Source organism: Piliocolobus tephrosceles, chromosome 21 (genome assembly GCF_002776525.5).
Source record: "Piliocolobus tephrosceles isolate RC106 chromosome 21, ASM277652v3, whole genome shotgun sequence".
Classification (NCBI taxonomy): domain Eukaryota; kingdom Metazoa; phylum Chordata; class Mammalia; order Primates; family Cercopithecidae; genus Piliocolobus; species Piliocolobus tephrosceles.
This window is the reverse complement of record NC_045454.1, coordinates 45,788,153-45,803,441: the sequence shown is the minus strand read 5'-3', so window position 1 is coordinate 45,803,441 and position 15,289 is coordinate 45,788,153. Positions and strand designations below refer to the sequence as shown.

Below are 15,289 nucleotides of genomic sequence, written 5' to 3'. Positions count from 1 at the left end.
CTTCCTTCCCTTCCTCCCTTCTTCCCTTCCCTCCCTTCTTCCCTTCCCTCCCTTCCGTCCTCTCTCCTTCCTTCCCTCCCTTCCTTCCCTTCCCTCCCTCCCTCCTTCCCTTCCTTCTTATCATTCCCTCCCTCCCTTCTTTCCTTCCTTCCTTCCTTCCTTCCTTCCTTCCTTTAAATAAACAATTATGAAATATCTTGTCTATGCTAGACTTTGCTCTGAGTGCTGAGTATTCAGAGATGAACAAACACCCAAGGCCCAAATTCTCATGAAACTCATCGTCTAGTAGTGGAAGACAATTTGCAATTACACAAGCAATTAAACAAGGTAACTTATGATAGTGATAGCTGCTATTTTAAAAATGTAGTGAGCTCTGCTAGATGGATACCAGGAGTAGAGACAGGATGCCCTATCTAAGGATAGTCAGGAGTGGCTTCTCAGAGGAGGTGACATTTGAGCTGAGATTTATTTATTTATTTATTTATTTATTTGTTATTTATTTATTTTGAGACAGAATTTTGCTCTTGTCGCCCAGGCTGGAGTGCAGTGGTGTGATCTTGGCTCACTGCAACCTCCACCTCCTGGATTCAAGCGATTCTCCTCTCTCAGCCTCCCAAGTAGCTGGGATTACAGGCACCCGCCACCACGCCCAGCTAATTGTTGTATTTTTAGTAGAGATGGGGTTTCACCATGTTGGCCAGGCTGGTCTGAAACTCCTGACCTCAGGTGATTCACCTCCCTCGGCCTCCCAAAGTGCTGGGATTACAGGCGTGAGCCACTGCGCCCAGCCTGAGCCGAGATTTCAATGACAAGGTGTACCAGTGGAGAGTTCTACATAGAGGGAGACGGGATTACAAAGTTGTGAACTGGGAAATGAGCCCCACCTCAGGCACCAGGTAAACATTTCAGGTACATTTGCCCAGGAAGAAGGTCTAAAAGAGGAAGCACGGTGGTCTAAAGGAAACTGAACTGCAACCGGGACCGTCTGAGTGTCATCTGAGTCTCACCTCCCAGTGTTCTCCTCCACTAGGGCATTTGTTGGGGCAGGGTTAACTGCAAGGTCCCGACTCTGAGATGAGCACTGACTCCTCCTATTTCTCTCCATAGCTGCTGGCTGAATACAGAGACAGGGTTCATCTGGAGTTTCTTGGGGCCAGTTTGCACAGTCATAGCGGTAAGCAAATACTACAGCAGCCTGGCGAAGTGTGTTCTGGAGGAGGAGCAAGGAGACCTGCGAGATCTGGAATTTCCAGGGACGTGTGCAGCTGAGAGAGTCACTTATTCCCGTCAGGAGTTCTCTTTTCCAGGCCAGGCGCAGTGGCTCAAGCCTGTAATCCCAGCACTTTGGGAGACTGAGGCGGATGGATCACCTGAGGTCAGGAGTTCCAGACCAGTCTGACCAACGTGGCGAAACCCCGTCTCTACTAAAAACACAAAAAATTGGCCAGGCACAGTGGCTCATGCCTGTAATCCCAGCACTTTGGGAGGCCGAGGCAGGCAGATCATGGGGTCAGGAGATCGAGACCATCCTGGCTAACACAGTGAAACCCCGTCTCTACTAAAAATACAAAAAATTAGCCGGGTGTGGTGGCGGACGCCTGTAGTCCCAGCTACTCAGGAGGCTGAGGCAGGAGAATGGTGTGAACCCGGGAGGCAGAGCTTGCAATGAGCCAAGATGGCGCCACTGCACTCCAGCCTGGGCGACAGAGCGAGACTCCGTCTCAAAAAAAAAACAAAAACAAAAAACAAAAAACAAAAAATTAGCTGGGTGTGGTGGCGAGCACCTGTAATCCCAGCTACTCAGGAGGCTGAGGCAGGAGAATTGCTTGAATCCAGGAGACACAGAGGTTGCAGTGAGCTGAGATTGTGCCACTGCACTCCAGCCTGGGTGACAGAGCGAGACTCCATCTAAAAAAAAAGAAAAGAAAATGGCAGCTCCTTCTTCCCTTTTCTTTGTAAACCATGTGGACAGTAAGGGGAAGACAACATGTTGCCACCCAAGTAAAGACTCCATTTGCATAATAAAAGATCAAGGTGGGAAGGTGGGTGGCCAGCATCCTTGTGCTCTATGTAAATGTCACACTGGGTCCAACCAATCTTTGGGCCCTATGTAAATCAGACACTGCCCCCTCAAGCCAGTCTATAAAATCCGGTGCACTTTGCTGTGGGCCAGAAGTCCCACTCAGGAGGCCCTCTCTCTTGCAAGACACAGAGATCTAGTCTCCTTTCTCTTTCTTTTGCCTGTTAAACTTCTGCTCTTAAACTCACTCCTCATGGGTGTCAGTGCCTTGATTTCCTTAGCATGAGGCAATGAACCTCCGGTATTAGTAACCCCAGACAACTCCACCTCAGAGAGACTCATGGACCCATACACAAGATGGATACAATCCCAGGGGCATTTACCTTTCAGAAGGAAAAACAAAATTCACGAATCAAAGAAATTACTCTCGGACTTAAAAACCTCAAGAATGAAATATTGAAAAGAACTCTTTTTTTTTTTTTTTTTTTTTGAGACTGAGTTTTGCTCTTGTTGCCTAGGCTGGAGTGCAATGGCGTGATCTCAGCTCACCAAAACCTCCACCCCGCTGGTTCAAGCAATTCTCCTCTCCTGCCTCAGCCTCCTGGGTAGCTGGGATTACAGGTGTGCACCACCACACCTGGCTAATTTTATATTTTTAATAGAGATGGGTTTTCACCATGTTGGCCAAGTTGGTTTCGAACTCCTGACTTCAGGTACTTTGCCTGCCTCGGCCTCCCCAAGTGCTGGGATTACAGGCACGTGCCACTATGACCAGTTAATTTTTGTATTTTTAGTAGTGATGGGGTTTCACCACATTGACCAGGATAGTCTCGAACTCCTGACCTCAGTTAATCCACCTGCCTCAGCCTCCCAAAGTGCTAGGATTACAAGCGTGAGCCTCTGTGCCCAGCCAGAGCCGCCATTTTGAACGTGCCTAGTTCCCAGGTAGCCCCTTTCCTATTGGCACAACTGCCAGCATTCACCCATGAAAGCTTCTAGCTTGCCTTTCTATGTCTATAGCTCGATTCTACCAGCTGCTCTCTGTTAGAAAAGAAAATGATTTGGGAGCTGCTTTTCATTAAAAGGAAAACCTTACCGAGGACTTCCTTACCCTCACTATCTGCCTAAATAATTCTTTTTTAACTCCTATGTCATCTCCTGGGCACAGATGTTGAATGAAAGAAAAAGTAAAAAGAAATTAGGATAAATTGTGGGGAAAGGAGTGAGATGACAGAGGGAAATGGTGGATCAAGGCAAAGGGAGGCTGGGGGATGTTAAACACCTATCTCCTTGCCTCCCAACCTCCATCGGATTTGACAGCCCTGGCAGAGGATGATTCTTCTGACTCTCACTCATGGTGGCTCATTCCCTTATGTCTTTTGTCATATTTTTTGAGGATTAAAATTTTTTTATTTTTAATTTTTGTGGGCACAAAGTAAGTGTATTATTCATGGGGTATATGAAATATTTTTATACAGGCACAGAATGCATAATAATCACATCAGAGTCAACGAGGTATCTGTCCCCTCAAGCGTTTGTCCTTTGTGTTACACAGAATCCAATTATGTTCTTCTGGTTTTTGTTTTGTTTTCTTGTTTGGTTTATTTTTATTTTTATTTTGAGACAGAGGCTTGTCTGTCACCCAGGTTGCAGTGCAACGGCAGGATCTCAGCTCACTGCAGTCTCTGCCTCCCGGGTTCAAGCGATTCTCCTGCCTCAGCCTCCCAAATAGCTGGGATTACAGGTGTACGCCACCACACCTAGTTAAGTTTTTGTATTTTTAGTAGAGACAGCATTTCACCATGTTGGCCAAGCTGGTCTCGAACTCCTGACCTCAGGTGATCCACCTTCCTCGGCCTCCCAAAGCGCTGGGATTACAGGCATGAGCCACTGTGTCTAGCCTCTTATAGTTATTTTTAAATCTACAATTCAATTATTATTGACTATAGTCACCCTGTTTTGCTAACAAATACTAGATCTTATTCCTTCTTTCTATTTTTTTGTACCCATTAACCATCCCCTCTTCCCCATTCCCCACCCACCCCTCCGCTATCCTTCTCAGCCTCCGGTAACTGCCATTCTACTCTCTAGCTCCATGAGTTCACTTGTTTTAATGTTTAGCTCCCACAAAGAAGTGAGAACATGTGAAATTTGTCTTTCTGTGCCTGGCTTAATTTGTGATTTTTAATTGACTGATCTAAATCTTGGGGATGCTTGAAATTAAATTCCTCTACAGAGGTTTTGTGCTGATGTCTAGCAGATTTTTTTTAATGGGGGGCATGTATTAATTTTCAGGGGTCACTGTAATAAGCTACTACATGCTGGGTGGCTTAGAACAACAGAAATTTGTTATTTCACAGCTCTGGAGGCTTGCAGCCTGAAACCAAGGTGTTGGCACGGCCACACTGCCCACGACAGCATGAGGGTGGGTCTGTTCCAGTCCCCCTCCAACAAATTTTCCCATTTGATAAGAACACCAGCCAGACACAGTGGCTCACACCTGTAATCCCAGCACTTTGGGAGGCTGAGGTGGGCGAATCACCTGAGGTCAGGAGTTCGAGACCAGCCTGGCCAACATGGCGAAAGCCTGTCTCTACTAAAAGATACAAAAAAATTAGCTGGGCATGGTGGCAGGCATTGATGGTCCCAGCTACTCAGAAGGCTGAGGCAGGAGAATCGTTTGAACCCGGGAGGGGGAGGTTGCAGTGAGCCGAGATAACACCACTGCGCTGCAGCCTGGGTGACAGAGTGAGACTGTCTCAAAAAAAAAAAAAAAAAAAAAGAACACCAGTCATATTTCAGTCATATTAGATTAGGGTCTGCCCCAATGAGTTCATCTTAACTTGATTATTTCTGTAAAGATTCTATGTCCAAATAAGGGCATATTCTGAGATCTTGGGACTTAGGGGTTCAACACAGCTTTTTCTGGAGACACAATTCAACTAAAACTGGGTACGACCAACCTGAAACAATTTTAAATAAATGCCTCATCTAACAGCTTCCTAGACTATAAAGGTAGTATAAAATTGGACTCCCAATCCGTGGAAGGCCAGAGCTGGAGTTCTTTTCTCTCCCCTCCTCCTTCTCCTCCTCTTTGTCCTCCTCTTCCTCATCTTCCTCCTCCTCCTCCTTGTCCTCATCCTTTTCTTTTTCTTTTTCTTTCTTTTTTTTTTTTTTTTTGAGACAGGGTCTTACTCTGTTGCCCAGGCTGGAGTGCAGTGGTGCAATCATGGTTCACTGCAGCCTCAACTTTTGGGCTCAATCGATCCTCTTGCCTCAGCCTCCCAAGTAACTGGAACTACAGGTGCGTGCCACTGTGTGGCCCAGGCTGCTCTTGAACTCCTGGGCTCAAGCCATCCTCCCACCTCAGCCTCCCAAAGTGCTGGGATTACAGGTGTGAGCTTTGGCAGCCGGCTCTCATCCTCTTCCTTACCCCTCTCTTCTCCTGCTTCCCCCACTCTGTCTCTCTCCTCTCTTTTCTTTTCTCTTTGTTCTTCACTAAGATCCAAAGCCTAGACAGAACAGTTACCTTGTTTCCTCTGTTGGCCAGAATTTTCTTTTCTTTTCTTTTTCTTTTTTTTTTTTTGAAATGGAGTCTCACTGTGTCACCCAGGCTGGCACAGTCTCGGCTCACTGCAAGCTCTGCCACCCGGATTCACACCATTCTCCTGCCTCAGCCTCCTGAGTAGCTGGGACTACAGGCACGTGCCACCATGCCTGGCTAACTTTTTGTATTTTTAGTGGAGATGGGGTTTCACTGTGTTCGCCAGGACGGTCTTGATCTCCCGACATTGTGATCCGCCCGCCTCGGCCTCCCAAAGTGCTGGGATTACCTATATGAGCCACCACGCCCAGCCCAAAGTTCTCCTTTTATAGGTGTTCTGGCCCTTGTCCGTTTGTATATCCAGCCTCTTCATCCTTCTGCTTGACTTTGCAGATCAACTCCATCCTCCTGACCTGGACCTTGTGGATCCTGAGGCAGAGGCTTTCCAGTGTCAATGCCGAAGTCTCAACGCTAAAAGACACCAGGTACAGCCCTCTTTCATCTCTCCCCCTCTTTTAATTTCCTCTTCCTTCTTCCCAGAAAAGTTCTTTAAGCACTTTTTGTGTGCCGGGTCCTATGCCCGAGACAGAGGTGATGAGGTCTGTTTAGCATATCACACTACCTAGATCTGGGGACTTAAAGTCCAGCTCCCCCATCTCTACTAAAAATACAAAAAAAAATTAGCTGGGCGTGGTGGTGGGCACCTGTAGTCCCAGCTACTCGGGAGGCCAAGGCAGGAGAATGGTGTGAACCCGGGAGGCAGAGCTTGCAGTGAGCGGAGATCACACCACTGCACTCCAGCCTGGGCAACTGAGCAAGACTCTGTCTCAGAAGAAAAAAAAAAAAAATTCCAGCTCAACTATTTACGAGCTGTGTGACCTTAGGCAAGTTATATAACCTCTCAGAAGCCCATTTGCTTCACCTACAGAATGGGGATACTAATATTGCTTATTTTAGGTGCCTTACAAAGCGTTTAGCACAGTTACTAGAAACAGCAAGTGTTTCATATATTACAACTACTAATAAACTTTCTCATTTTTCCCTGTGCATTCTTATATGTGCATATTTACAAGAAACTGAATCATAGTATTTGGTTTTTTATGTTTTTTTTTTTTTCTCTCAAGAATGTCCTGACGATTTCTGACTTAGATATTATTCTACAATATGATTTTCTTGCACAGCATTTTGGTGTAAATTTGTAGCACATTGTATTGAAGTCATACCGTATTCATGGACACTTAATTTGCTTCTGTGTGTTATTGGTTTTGTTTTGTTCTCCGTATAAACAATACTGCTTTGAGCACCCTTGTAGGTAAATCCTTCCACACTATGGTTATTTAATTACAACACAAAACATGAAACTACCTAAATCCAACTGCCTAAAGGGTAGGTTGGATTGTAATGCTTCTAGTATGTGCGTCATAAATTGATTTTCAGAAAATTTGTTTCCAGTGATGAGAATATACCTATTTACTTGCAACATTGTCAACACTGGAGTTTATTGTTTTTGATGCATTTTTTGCTGATTTAATGTGTGAAATATTCTATCTCATTATTTTTGTTACACATATTTTATATTAGGGATTTGGGACTTCTTAAATATTTTTATAGATCAACTGTGTTTCCTAACTTCCTCACTCAACTACTGTTCATTTCAAGAAACTTCAACAACCATCGTCTAGGTTTTATTGTCAGTAACCTAATAATATTCTTTGCTTCTTTTTTCTTCAGTATGCAATCCCTTATCCATTTTAAATATGTTTGAATAGTTAGTACGAAAGTCAAAAAGGAGGCTGGGCATGGTGGCTCACGCCTCTAATCCCAGCACTTTGGGAAGCTGAGGTAGGCGGATCATGAGGTCAGGAGATCAAGACCACCCTGGCTAACATGGTGAAACCCCGTCTCTACTAAAAATACAAAAAAATCAGACAGGTGCAGTGGCGGGCACTTGTAGTCCCAGCTACTCTGGAGGCTGAGGCAGGAGAATGGCATGAACCCAGGAGGCGGAGACTGCAGTGAGCAGAGATCACGCCACTGCAGTCCAGCCTGGGCGATAGAGCGAGAATCTGTCTTAAAAAAAAAAAAAAAAAAAAAAGGCAAAAAGGTAAAACAAAGTTGATACATACACATGGCAGAAAATTTAAGCAATAAATTTCACATCAGATGAAATTCACCATTTTAACCATTGTAAAGCATGTAATTCGGTTGCTTTTAGTACATTCACGGTGTTGTGCCCTGACCACCACTATCCAGTGGCAGATCTTTTTTTTTTTTTTTTTTTTTTTTTTTTTTTTTTTTTTTAGAAAAAATCTCACTCTTACCCAGGCTAGAGGGCAGTGGCATGGTCCTGGCTCATTGCAACCTCCAACTCCCGGGTTCAAGCGATTCTCCTGCCTCAGCCTCCTAAGTAGCTGGGATTACAGGCATCTGCCACCACATCCAGTTAATTTTTTGCATTTTCAGTAGAGATGGGATTTCACCAAGTTGGCCAGGTTGGTCTTGAACTCCTGACCTCAAATAATCCACCTGCCTCGGCCTCCCACAGTGCTGGGATTACAGGTGTGAGCCACTGAGCCCGGCCTTTCGGCAGAACATTTCATCATCCCCAAAAGAAGCCAGGTGCCTATGAATATTGTCTTTCCTTTAACGCTGCCAGGTCTCCAGTTCTGCCCCACCTGAAGCAATCATTATTATACAAAATGTGCTTCCTTTTAGTATATTCTGTGCCTGTACATCTGCATACCTTTACATAAATGATAGGATACTGTATGTATTGTTCTGCACTTCACTGTTTCAAAATGACATATAGATTATTTCATAGCAATACTTGAGGCTAATAACAACTAACACAAATTCTTATTTTGTGTCAGGCACTTGTTTTCTTTTCTTTTCTTTTTTTTTATTTTTTATTTCTGAGACAGAGTCTTGGTCTGTTGCACAATCTAGGCTCACTGCAAGCTCTGCCTCCCGGGTTCAAGCGATTCTCCTGGCTTAGCCTCCTAAGTAGCTGGGATTACAGGAATGTGCCACCATGTCTGGCTAATTTTTGTATTTTCAGTAGAGACAGGATTTCACCATGTTACCCAGGCTGGTCTCAAACTCCTGACCTCAAGTGATCTGCCCACCTCGGTCTCCCAAAGTGCTGGGATTACAGGCATGAACCACTGCGCCTGGACTTTTTTTCTTTTTTCTTTTTTTTTTAACTTGCAAGATTCATCCATGTTCTGTCATATTCCAATACGTCATTCCATTTCATGGCTGAATAAGATTCCATTAAATAAATATACCATATTTTGTGTATTCACTGTTGGATACTTGCATTGCTTCTGCTAGAGGGAGAGGAGACTGGGAAACAATCAGTATGGGGTTTCTTTAGGAGCTGATAAAAATGCCTTGTTATGGTCGGGCGCAGTGGCTCACGCCTGTAATCCCAGCAATCTGAGAGGCCAAGGTGGGTGGATCACGAGGTCAGGAGTTTGAGACCAGCCTGGCCAAGATGGTGAAACTCCATTTCTACTAAAAGTACAAAAATTAGCCAGGTGTGGTGGTGGGTGCCTGTAATCTCAGCTATTTGGGAGGCTGAGGCAGGAGAATTGCTTGAACCCAGGAGACGGAGGTTGCAGTGAGCCAAGATCACACCACTGCACTGCAGCCTGGGCAACAGAGGGAGATTCTATCTTTAAAAAAAAAAAAAAAAGCCTTGGTGCTATATTGCTATATAGTGGTGATGGTTGCACAGCACTGGGATAAAATGGTGAATTTTATGTTAGGTGAATTTGACCTAAATAAAAAGAAAGGCATCACAGTATTTCATACTATGATTTCATCACTCATTTAACATCTCCCAATTTTTTTGGACCCATGGGTTTTTCTACCCTTTTGTTACTACAAACAAAAATTCACCAAATCCACATGTGCACAGTGTCCATGTATATTGAAGGCTGATTGCATTTTTTTTTTTTTTTTTTTTGAAACAGAGTTTCACTCTTGTCAGCCAGGCTGGAGTACAATGGCATGATCTCAGCTCCCTGCAACTTCCACCTCCTGGGTTCAAGTGATTCTCCTGCCTCAGCCTCCCAAGTAGTTGGGACTACAGGCATCCGCCACCATGCCCACCTAATTTTTGTATTTTTTTTTTCTTTTTTTTTTTTTATTATACTTTAAGTTCTAGGGTACATGTGCATAACGTGCAGGTTACATATGTATACATGTGCCATGTTGGTGTGCTGCACCCATCAACTCGTCAGCACCCATCAATTCATCATTTATATCAGGTATAACTCCCCAATGCAATCCCTCCCCCCTCCCCCCTCCCCATGATAGGCCCCAGTGTGTGATGTTCCCCTTCCCGAGTCCAAGTGAGCTCATTGTTCAGTTCCCACCTATGAGTGAGAACATGCGGTGTTTGGTTTTCTCTTCTTGTGATAATTTGCTAAGAATGATGGTTTCCAGCTGCATCCATGTCTCTACAAAGGACGCAAACTCATCCTTTTTTATGGCTGCATAGTATTCCATGGTGTATATGTGCCACATTTTCTTAATCCAGTCTGTCACTGATGGACATTTGGGTTGATTCCAAGTCTTTGCTATTGTGAATAGTGCCGCAATAAACATACGTGTGCATGTGTCTTTGTAGTAGCATAATTTATAATCCTTTGGGTATATACCCAGTAGTGGGATGGCTGGGTCATATGGTACATCTAGTTCTAGATCCTTGAGGAATCGCCATACTGTTTTCCATAATGGTTGAACTAGTTTACAATCCCACCAACAGTGTAAAAGTGTTCCTATTTCTCCACATCCTCTCCAACACCTATTTTTAGTAGAGATGGGTTTTCACCATGTGAGCCAGGGTGGTCTCGAACTCCTGTCCTCAGGTGATCCACCAGCCTCGGCCTCCCAAAGTGCTGGGATTATAGGCACCCACCACCACACCCAGCTAACTTTTGTATTTTTAGTAGAGATGGGTTTCACCATGTTGGCCAGGCTGGTCTCAAATTTCTGTCCTCAGGTGACCCGCCCACCTCGACCTCCCAAAGTGCTGGGATTACAGGCTTGAGCGACTGCACCCAGCCTGATTGCGTTTTAAATGTCTATAGGATTTGATTTTCCCACACCTAAGCTTGGAGACCCCACCCTACATTTGGGCATGGTGACGCACGCCTGTAGTCCCAGCTACTCAGGAGGCTGAGGCAGGGGAATCACTTGAGATCAGGAGTTCAAGACCAGCCTGGGCAACATGGTGAAACCAGGAATGATCCGAGGCGGCCACTGTGCAATTTGCCACCTGGATGCGGACAAATGTAGGGGAATCGCCTGCCTCGGCCTCCGAAAGGGCTGGGATTACAGGCATGAGCCACCACGTCCAGCCGAATTTCACCTCAATTTTAAAAAATGAATGCAAATCTGGTTCAAACCAGATTTCAAATCGCTTGAACCTGGGAGGTGGAGCTTGCAGTGAGCCGAGATTGCGCCATGGCACTCCAACCTGGGTGACAGAGTGAGACTCTGTCTCAAAAATGAAATAAAATAAATTAAATTTTAAAAAATGAGGTGTAATTCATACAACATAAAATTAACCTTGTAATATGACTGGCATTTCTATTTCTATTCATATTTACATTTATATTACATATTAACATTTACATGATGTTAGATATTATACGCAATTACATATGATTTATAATTAATACTCTTTACATTGTGTATTTATGCTTATAATCTATTATATATTATGCCACATACTATAATGTATATTTATATTATGCTATTTTTATCACAAATTAATGCTTTTTATTTATATTGCCTACAAGGACAATAGCCACCTCCCAGAGCCTTACACGCTGTACATCTCCTTCCCAGGTTACTGACCTTCAAGGCCTTTGCCCAGCTCTTCATCCTGGGCTGCTCCTGGGTGCTGGGCATTTTTCAGATTGGACCTGTGGCAGGTGTCATGGCCTACCTATTCACCATCATCAACAGCCTGCAGGGGGCCTTCATCTTCCTCATCCACTGTCTGCTTAACCGCCAGGTGTGTAGCTGCTGCCCTCCCCATCCCCTCTCCCCACCCCACCCCCAGCATCCCTCCACCCAACATCCCTGTCCCTGGACCATTTTCCTGCATCTGGATGTGCCTCCTTCTCCAGGTACGAGAAGAATACAAGAGGTGGATCACCGGGAAGATGAAGCCCAGCTCCCAGTCCCAGACTTCAAACATCTTGCTGTCCTCCATGCCATCCGCTTCCAAGACGGTGAGAGACTGCATGCTCCCTGCGGGTGCTGGTCAAGGGAGGTGCCAGCCACTTGGTGACAGCTCTGCCACGTGTTGGGTACTCAATGGGAGCTGAGAGTGCTCACCTTAGTTAGCTCATGGATGAAGTGTGGAGTTGAAGACTGGGGATTTATATGTATATATCAGCAGACACACACACATTATCTATCTATCATCTATCTATCTATCTATCATCCCTCTATCTATCATCTATCTATCTATCATTCTTCTATCTATCGTCTATCTATCTATCATCTCGCTATCATCTATCCATCTATCATCTATCTATCTATCATCCCTCTATTTATCATCTATCTGTCATCTATCTATCATCTATCTATCTATCATCCCTCTATCATCTATCTATCTATCTATCATCTAGTTATCATCCCTCTATCTATCATCTATCTACCATCCCTCTATCTATTATCTATCTATCTATCTAATCATCCCTCTATCTATCATCTATCTATCATCCATCATCCCTCTATCATCCATCTATCATCTATCTATCTATCATCTATCTATCATCCCTCTATCATCTGTCTATCATCCCTCTATCATCTACCTATCTATCTATCATCCCTCTATCATCTGTCTATTATCTGTCTATCTATCTATCATCCCTCTATCATCTATTTAAACAAAATTTCAAGAATAAATAAGACATATATAATCTATAAGAGAAGATTTACATAGATACATTTGTATATGAATTATGTAACATATATTAAACATAATATATATTTTATATATTATGTTTATAAAGTAAATTTATATACATTTATTATGTACATATAATGTATAATATTATATACATATAAATGTAAGATGTAAGTTTAAATATAGATATCGGCTGGGCATGGTGGCTCACTCCTGTCATCCCAGCACTTTGGGAGGCCGAGGTGGGCAGATTACCTGAGGTCAGGAGTTCGAGACCAGCCTGGCCAACATAGTGAAACCCCCATCTCTACTAAAAATACAAAATTAGCCAGGCGTGGTGGCAGGCACCTGTAATCCCAGCTGCTTGTGAGGCTGAGGCAGGAGAATGGCTTGAACCCGGGAGGCGGAGGTTGCAGGGAGCAGAGATTGCACCATTGCACTCCAGCCAGGACAAAAAGAGTGAAACTCCATCTCAAAGAAATTAATTAAATAAATATAGATATCTTCACATACATATTTATATAGAGAAATTTTTATGTATTATGGATAGCATATTTATATATGCAGATTTTCAGGAGTATCGAAATATTAGAATGAATATGCAAATGGAGGCAAAGCTGATTTTCCCACTAGAATGTCTTTTTTTTTTTCAACAATGTTTTCCATGCCCTTAAAATGCTGTCTAGCACACAGTAAGTTCTTGGTGAATATTTCCTGAGTAAATAATAATTCAACAGCTTAGTTTTCTCACTGATAAAATGGGGATAACGGTAATCCTTACCTTGGAAGGTTATACTAAATATTAGATGCACTGGTATGCAACGGGGTTGGAAGAGTGCCCAGGACGTAGCAGGATCTCAGTGTTAAGCCTTGCAAAATCCAGTGAGGTAGGTATCATTGGTCTGTTTTCATTATGAGGAAACTGAATGTCATCGAGATTAAGTTTGGTGATTTCAGAATGAGCCACAGGAATCACCCACTGGAAAAACTGTCCAAATTACGGATGACATATTCTCTTGGCAATAAGTTTTTAAACATAATATGGTTTACTAGAGTTTTAATGAAAAAGACAGTGTAGGTATAGAACATTTTAGAAAACGGTTGTTAAGCATTGAAAACAAATAAAATTAAAATGTCCCATTATCCCAGCACATAAAGATCCCAGTGAGTCATATTTTTGGATGCAAGCACCTTAGATCCAGTGGCTTAATTAAATAGGGAATTATTTTTCTTGCAAGAAGAGAAGTCCAGAGTTAAGTGTTGGCAATATTGCTGGTGTTGCTGGTACTATGCTTAGTGGTGTTGTAAAGGCTCTAAACTAAGAATCTAGGTTTTTCTGTTTTCCATTCCACCATCAGCATGTTGACATTTTATTGTATTTTCATGGTTGCAATACGGTTGCCACAGCTACAGGCATCATGACTATGTTCAAGTCAAGAAGAAGAGGGATGGGCAGGACCAGAAAGCCCTTCTTTCATGTCTCTGTCTTTAACAGTAAAGAAAAGCCCAGAAAACTCTCAGTAGATTTCCCCTGGTCAGAAGTGTATCACGTGACCACTCATATGGGCAAAAAAATCCAAACCAACAGCTGTTTGACTTTCTGAAGTCCAATGTGGGCGCTCTCAATGCTGAGGAGGTTGAGAATGGCTTTTGGGTTTTCCAACCATGCCTGTCACACTAGGGACAATCGCATTTATCATTTTAATGTGTATCCTTCTAGTCTTTGTTACTGTATTTTTAATACTCCTGCCCCTGTAGACATGAGCCTTGGAATCACGTTTGCATTAATCCCGCTGCAGACTCTGAAGAAATTCTTTTCTCTCTCACAGGGTTAAAGCCCTTTCTTGCTTTCAAATATGCTGTGGAGCAACAGTTGAGGACAGTAGTTTCCTGCAGGAGCCTACCCTGAAATCTTCTCTTGGCAGCTTGACATGGAAATGAGGATCCCACCAGCCCCAGAACTCTCTGGGGAAGAATGTTTGGGGCCATCTTCCCAGGGTTGTGTGCCCTGATGAGAATCAGGGGTTTCTGCTCCAAATGATCATTTTATCTTCTGTGCTCTGCAACTCCTTGAGTTCCAGAGTTTTTGAGAACAGACCCCAATTCAATGGCATGACCAAGAACATCTGGCTACCGTTTTGTTTTCTCCCGCCCTTGTTGGTGCATGGTTCTAAGCGTGCCCCGCTAGCGCCTATCACATGCCTGACGCAGAGGACCTCTCAATAAATGATTCGTCGGCCGGGCGCGGTGGCTCAGGCCTGTAATCCTAGCGCTTTGGGAGGCCAAGGCAGGTGGATCACAAGGTCAGAAGATCGAGACCATCCTGGCTAACACGGTGAAACCCCGTTTCTACTAAAAAATAGAAAAATTAGCCGGGCGTGGTGGCAGGCACCTGCAGTCCCAGCTACTCAGGAAGCTGAAGCAGGAGAATGGCGTGAACTCAGGAGGCAGAGCTTGCAGTGAGCCAAGATCGCACCACTGTACTCCAGCCTGGGGGACAGAGTGAGACTCCATCTCAAAAAAATAAAAATAAAAAATAAATGATTTGTTGCCTGTCTGACTGATTTACCCTAGGACACACTCTTCGTGATTTTAAAGAAACGGTCAGTAAAACTGTAATGAGAGTCCCAGGGAACCAAGATGGTGCATAGACAGATAAGCTACTTTGGCACAAACATTTAAAAAGAATTATGTTGGTAAGTAGGGGGACGTTTGATGTAGCAGAACTCTAACGCTTCCTGGAGGGTTGAAGCACTTGATGACAACACCCTTTGGAAAGTGCTTTGGTTTT

General features: G+C 43.8%; 1 protein-coding gene across 4 annotated transcripts in view; it reads left to right on the top strand.

Annotated features, from left to right (window-relative positions):
- ADGRE1 (adhesion G protein-coupled receptor E1) overlaps positions 1 to 14,857 on the top strand; it is a 58,824-nt gene extending 43,967 nt beyond the window's left edge. For 3 of the 4 annotated variants that reach the window (XM_023186716.3, XM_023186714.3, XM_023186715.3), the window contains 5 exons: positions 1,108 to 1,174; positions 5,958 to 6,049; positions 11,427 to 11,595; positions 11,711 to 11,815; positions 14,328 to 14,857. In XM_023186716.3, the coding sequence (XP_023042484.2) occupies positions 1,108 to 1,174; positions 5,958 to 6,049; positions 11,427 to 11,595; positions 11,711 to 11,815; positions 14,328 to 14,333 (439 nt within the window). In that variant the 3' untranslated portion in view covers positions 14,334 to 14,857. Of the gene's footprint in view, positions 1 to 1,107; positions 1,175 to 5,957; positions 6,050 to 11,426; positions 11,596 to 11,710; positions 11,817 to 14,327 lie in introns of those variants that run through there. The other variant, XR_002725281.2, reaches the window with a different exon arrangement.
- The last annotated feature ends 432 nt before the right edge of the window (positions 14,858 to 15,289 follow it).